General features: G+C 41.9%; 1 protein-coding gene across 3 annotated transcripts in view; it reads right to left on the reverse strand.

Annotated features, from left to right (window-relative positions):
* GDAP2 (ganglioside induced differentiation associated protein 2) overlaps nt 1-6,207 on the reverse strand; it is a 28,753-nt gene extending 22,546 nt beyond the window's left edge. For 2 of the 3 annotated variants that reach the window (XM_075034466.1, XM_075034465.1), the window contains exons 1-3: nt 6,085-6,207; nt 3,526-3,772; nt 1,825-1,964 (exon numbers count right to left, since the gene is read on the reverse strand). In XM_075034466.1, the coding sequence (XP_074890567.1) occupies nt 1,825-1,964; nt 3,526-3,701 (316 nt within the window). In that variant the 5' untranslated portion in view covers nt 3,702-3,772; nt 6,085-6,207. Of the gene's footprint in view, nt 1-1,824; nt 1,965-2,778; nt 2,902-3,525; nt 3,773-6,084 lie in introns of those variants that run through there. The other variant, XM_075034467.1, reaches the window with a different exon arrangement.
* Nucleotides 6,208-6,226: the final 19 nt, after the last annotated feature.

Here is a 6,226-nt window from a genome sequence, read left to right on the forward strand (position 1 = left end):
CTTTAAGATCACGATTTTTCTTGGATTCTATGAAGTATGAATATATATCAAGCAGCAGGAATAAAGCAGGAGAGAACTAACTGAAAAACACGACTGCACCCATTTTATGGCTTTAGAGCAAAGACCATACATTTTTACTTCTTCCCAAGAACATTCTCCTATGAAAAAAAGTTCAAAGTTCAATGGGAAAGATTGCAAAAAGGAGGTAGAGTTGACAGAAGAATCATAAATTAATTTCTTAACTAAGCTCCCTTCCGCTAAAGTGACAAACACATTAAGGGTGCACAAGTGCCAAAGCTGTAACCCAGTCTCTCTTTCCTCCCCCACACAACATGCCAGTATAGTGTCACAGAAGAACTGGTTTCTGAAAAGCTTGTCACAAGATTAAAAGGAAATTATCACATATACAGAGTCAGGAACCTGCAGAATGCATTACAGAGAGAAGACATCAGTGTCATCACAGGGGTAGAGAATGAAAAACTACATATCAACTCAGCATGGTAGAGGGGAATTTAAGCTAAGCCCAACTTTCACAAATAACTCCCTACAGAGCTGACAGATCTCAGATTTTAAGGATTCCTTGAAACGTTGTCCCTCTCTTTCCACCCCACTCTGCACACAAGAAACTCAAGTTTATTTTAGAAGAGTTCTGGCATACATAGCAGGGTCCTAACTATTCTACAACATTTGCTGTATTTTAACAGTTGTTCCCACCTGAAGGACACACTGACTTTTCCCTCTCCTACAAAATGGTTACTCTTCCTCCTGTTTTACTTCCAGGTTACTCATAAAAAGCAAGCTGAATCAGCAAAACACGATTTTATAAAAACAGAGGCGGTCTATTCAACTGTAGTTTAAGCTATTGAGGGTTTGTATTAGAAACATTATGGCTCTTCTATCCGTTTTGTTACTGCGCGATAAGGAGATAGAGCTGTTAGGCAAGAGAGTGAGCAGTCCTGCTCAGGGATCAGTTGGGTCTCAAAATTCAGCTCAGTACCATACTTACTAGAAATGTGAATTCTTAACTGCAAACTATATCAGACTTCTGTATAACCTTTGATAACTGTAAATTCTTCATTCCTCACACACAACATAAGGAAAGTCTTCATCTAACAAGGACTGGAAATAAAGTTGATCATTTGCAAATTTCATTATCAGCCATAAACTCTGCTAATAAAGAATCTAGGTAAAGCAAATCTCATCCATTTCCAGAACAGCCATCCATCAGTGATGGTCTTGTGACTTTCTAATAAAACCTTTTGTTGTGCAGAAGAGGCAATGAACTGAACAATTTAAGTGGTCAACTAAGACTTTACTTAGACATGCAGCATTTTATCAATCCGTTATTGTCATAGTTTCCTGAAAGACTGTGTGTGTATATTAATATACACAAAGTGTGTATTAGAACCCACTTAATTTCTGCAATGGTGAACTTCAGTTCCTGTCTTCCACAGTGTATACGCACTGAACAAGATAAGAGAAAAATCTAAAGGTGTACAAGACTGGCCCCTCAAGTAAAAGCTCTGATAAGCTAGCTACTCTAAGAGGCTTCAGAAAACAATGGGAATTATCATATTGCAAAGTAAGGGTTCACAACTTGAATACCTGCCACAGATTTCAACTATCTGTAACCTGAATGGGAAAAGAGAAGAGGCTAGTTTGGCTCCTGTTTCCTCTATTTATTTCACATTAACACCAGATGTTGAGGGGAAAAAAACAAACCCCAAACTATACCTTGATTTTAGTTTATGCCCAAATTCTAATGCTTTGTACTATGCAAGGACCGTAGATTTCAATAAGATAAAAATGTCTCCAGCCACTTACCTTTGAGCTTCTGGAGTTCATCTCTCAGGTCAGGCCCAGCATGCATGAATATACTTTCAGATACTGGATTCTTATCAGTGAGAGACTCATTACTGGTGTTTACTATGGCTGTGCAGTTCAATAACGCTACATCTCCTTTCCTGAGGAAACAAGGAAGCAGGTTATTGCAGGCTAAATGTACAACTAAGCAGGATATTCTCAAATAAGTGCTGACAAGCAAGGAAATGCCAAGTTAAAGGAAAAGCATTAACAGTACTCCAGTGCCCACATAGCGTAGCGTACCCTGACATGCTCACCATGCAGAATCATCCTTTGCCTCTAACTGATGAAAAAGATTGCATGCAACCCGTCATTTCCTCAAAAACTCCCAGCCTCAACGGTAACTTAGTGATGTAAAAAAGACAGTGTTGTAGTTGTATGTAGGGCAGTTTAAGTAGCAGAACATGCGAAGCAGCGTGCTAAACTGATAGAGCGTAACGTGTTCCAAAACACCATGTATTCTCTCTTGGAGACAAGAGGACAGTCCTTGTGGTATATTAATTTCAAAACTTCAACAATTTTTTCAATGTACTTTTTTCAGTTTGCATACACGCTATTCAGGGCACCTTACTGCTGCTGCTCCTCCTCAGACCACTGACGATCTAGAGTGACACCGCAGCTAGACAAGTTTTCATTGCTTTTGTTCTGAAATTGTGAACCCACAATTTGATCATGTTCATTCTGCTGTTCAAGGATCAGACATGCAGAAGATAAACAAAGCAGAGATGCATATGAGACAATGGAGTAGCAGAACTCTGACCTGCTTTTTGTCACAGCAGCAGCCATTAGAGATTTTGGGATCAAAGAGCATAGGAAGGGAAATAAAGATTCCCAGGCACAGGGAGAGATTCAAGTAACAGTTGAAATTGCACACATTTATTACACCCGAGCCCAAGTCATAAAGAGATGTTTAACCTTTTACTTCTCTCTCTCTTTAATTAATCAGGTTCAGGAAATCCATGAACAGTCCTATTTCCTTCATGTATTAACCAGAAAGACGTTCAGGCTGATCCCTGAATCTGTGTCCCTGAGAAATCCTTCTCTCTTCACATTGATTAACAAAGAGTTACTCATCTAGAGAGCAGGTTCAAGTATCTGAGTTACAGGAAAGAAAAACTGATGGAGTAAGTTCACCTCAGCACACTGTACTTTATCAATAGATTTTGGCAGAAAAACATGGAGACAGAACACACAATATGGGGGGAGGGGGGGGAAGCCCAAAGCAAGGCACTAGAACCACATGAAAGAAAGAAATACTGATCAAAACCAGAAAAGTGAAAGCAGAATAAAGCCAGCAAAGAAAGAAAAAAATCTAGTAGACAGCAAGTATATTTTTTAAAAATTCAAAACAACTTTTGATAAAAGTGCCCAATTAGGTTTTGATGTTAAGCGTACAGTATGACAGTAGAAAGTACAGCTCCAGTCGGTTGCATCAAGGAATGTCTATGAACATGCAAATTACAACCTATGGTGGAGCAAATCTCAGACTTGCAGATTTACAGTGAACAAAAAGATTACTTTCTTCCCAGACCTGTAATGTTTGATTCAAGAAAAGGGGGCTTGAAGGCTTTATTCTATAGCAGTGATTGTTATATGAGGCAATCGGATCCCGCAATAAATGGAGAAGAGATGGCAAACACACCAGAGCCATATGCAACTTACCATAAGATTATTTTCGCATTGATGTCTTTCCTGTAGGGAAAAGGTGATCTAACATCATCTTGAGCTTTTTCAACAGGATTTTGGTGAGGGTCCAGCTGCTTAGCCTCATAGGCATCAGTCCAGCCTGGCAGACTGTCAACATCCACAAATTGGGAAGGAGCACCCAAGGGATCCATGGAATGGAAACAACAACTCCTTTCCTCTGCTAACTTGTCACACTCCAATTCTCACTGGAGTCTTCCAGGTGCTTTAAAGGAAGAAAATCAAACCAGGTCACCAGCTGTTCACCAAAAGGGATTCCTGTAGAGCCAGACCTTTCACAAGAGCGCAATGCAATTACAGGTACCAGAAAACAGAAAAACAGATTTCCAGTTCAGTTGCTCCCTTTCTGTTTTATTATCTGTGTGCAAAAAGGCAATGCAAATACTTGCAGTAAGACAAACCTTTTCCAATAGTGCAAGATGAAAACCCCTTCTCTATTAAATTGGTCCAACTAGCTTGTGCATTTCAAAAATGCTGAAAACAAATTCGCAATTGTAGAAAGGACCTTACTCTTTCTGAAAATTATTATTTCTTTATCTAAAAAAAAAAAAAAGCAAATTTGTAGCAGGGTATGTATAATCTATCCCTTCAGAGATTTTGGTCTAGCCCTGGGTCATACTTTAAAAAACCCCAAAGAAAATACACAACCTCCCAAACCACCACAACCCCAAAAACCCTAAACACAAACAAGCCCTTACAAACAAAGCAATGAAAACATCCTCCCTCTCCCCAAATTGGACAACCCTTGCAGTTCAGTGCATTCCAAAGCACTGCAAATAAGACTTACAGTTGCTTAGTTCTTACAGTCATGCACATAGGCACTAAACTCCTTCACCCAAGTAGGTTTTGCAAGAAATGGAGCAAAGTTGTAAATTTGAATGCTGGCCCAACAAACTTGCAGGCTGAACTCTGCCATCTGACTTTTTTCTTGTTTTGTTTTAAAAGGCTGAGATGACACTCATTGCTAGATTAAGACTCAAACTCATCAAAACATACTGTTCAATTGCCAGCACATAACACCTAGGCTACCACGTTTTCATTGTAACTACTAAACCATACTAGTGAATTCAGCTAGCACAAATGCACTCACATAAGTAACTTCAGTTTGCCACATACACATGTACTATTTAACCCTTTTCACAGGTTCGTAACCGATAAGAATTTTGAAAAGAGAGCACCCACAAGTGGCAATTCTGGAACGTGAATTGTGAAGTATATTCATTAAAAAAGAAGCCCCAAACCAAAACAACCAAACATCCAAACTCAAGCTGAGGGATAACAAAGGCTGACACTAGGACAAAGACAGCTGTAAGAGCATCTAAATAAGATTTTTTTGCTGTGAAGAGCTGGGAGAAAGGCACTGAACAAGAAGGTAAGAGCGGTCGGACTGGCTCCAACCAAAAGCTCATCTACGACGGTGTTGATAGCATATGTCCATACACTTCATGCGGTTTATTCAAACTTTTATGGTTTTAATATTTTGCACCTTCTGTGAAAACTGGTTTGCTGCTAGATGACTGTGTAAGTGAGATTTGATAAATGATCATATATTAACATTACGGTTGAAACAATAGACAAAGGGTAACCAGGGAGATAATTCAAAAGTGTAGTCAAGTGATTAACTAGTAATTATTCATAAGTTTTGGAGTTCTTGCTCTTATGACTAGATGTTCCTGTAGGCTAGATGAGAACAACGTCAAAACTGACCACATGTGATTGGAACTGCGTTAAGCTTCAAGATCAAAGAACAAGGAGAAGAATAAAGACTTCAAGGACAGCCAGCAAGAACCTCAAATGGGTCGGTGGTCGCAAAAGCAGCCCCTCGACTCAAATGGATCCTGCGTTGCACAGGATCGGATGCAGGCAGTACTGTGATAATCAGTTATAATTGTTTTTATGTAGATGTATGCTAATCTGATCAACATGCAATTAGCTATTCTATATAACCTGTTTGTGCTAAAGCTGTGGCGTGCATGCTAGGCAGAATTATCCCCCATGCACCCAGCGCTGCAATAAAGAACGCCCGCTTTCTAACTGCTTTCTAAAACTCCAAAACGAGTCTTAGAAAGTTTCTTCGACAGGGTTTTTGGTACCACCGTCTTCCCTCTGACGAAGAGCCACAAACGGGGGCCTAGGCGCGATGATAAGAGGCAGGCAGAAGAAGAGGGGTGCACATAAGCTCCTCATGGATATCTCCCCCTCCCCCCCAAATCTGTTGCCCGGGGCCTCCTGCAGCAGAGGCAGGCCCGCCACGCTGAACAAAGACTTCCCCCCCCCCCAAAAAAAAAACCCCAAACCCCGCGGGTGGGGTGTCGTACCCCTACCCGTGAGGGGAACGCTGTCTCTCCCGCCTTTTGCAGCCGGTAACCGGCACCGCCGGGGGTGAGGCCGGCGGGAGCGGTCAGCGGCTTCCCCCCTCACTCCCCCCCCCCCAGCTCCTATCTGAGGGGAACCGGCGGCGGCAGCAGCAGCAGCAACAGCGGCTTCTCCCCCCGGAACGACCGCGCAGTAACTCACGGGCAGGCCCCGCCACCTCCAGCCCGGCCCGGTCAGAGGGTCTCGGTCGACGCCGGTTCGGCGACATCACCCAGAAAAACGGAGAAGCCTCCGCGCCCTTCCGCTTCCGGGAGTAACCCCGCCCCTGCGCTATCACCGGCTT

This window comes from Buteo buteo, chromosome 8, assembly GCF_964188355.1.
Source record: "Buteo buteo chromosome 8, bButBut1.hap1.1, whole genome shotgun sequence".
Taxonomy (NCBI): domain Eukaryota; kingdom Metazoa; phylum Chordata; class Aves; order Accipitriformes; family Accipitridae; genus Buteo; species Buteo buteo.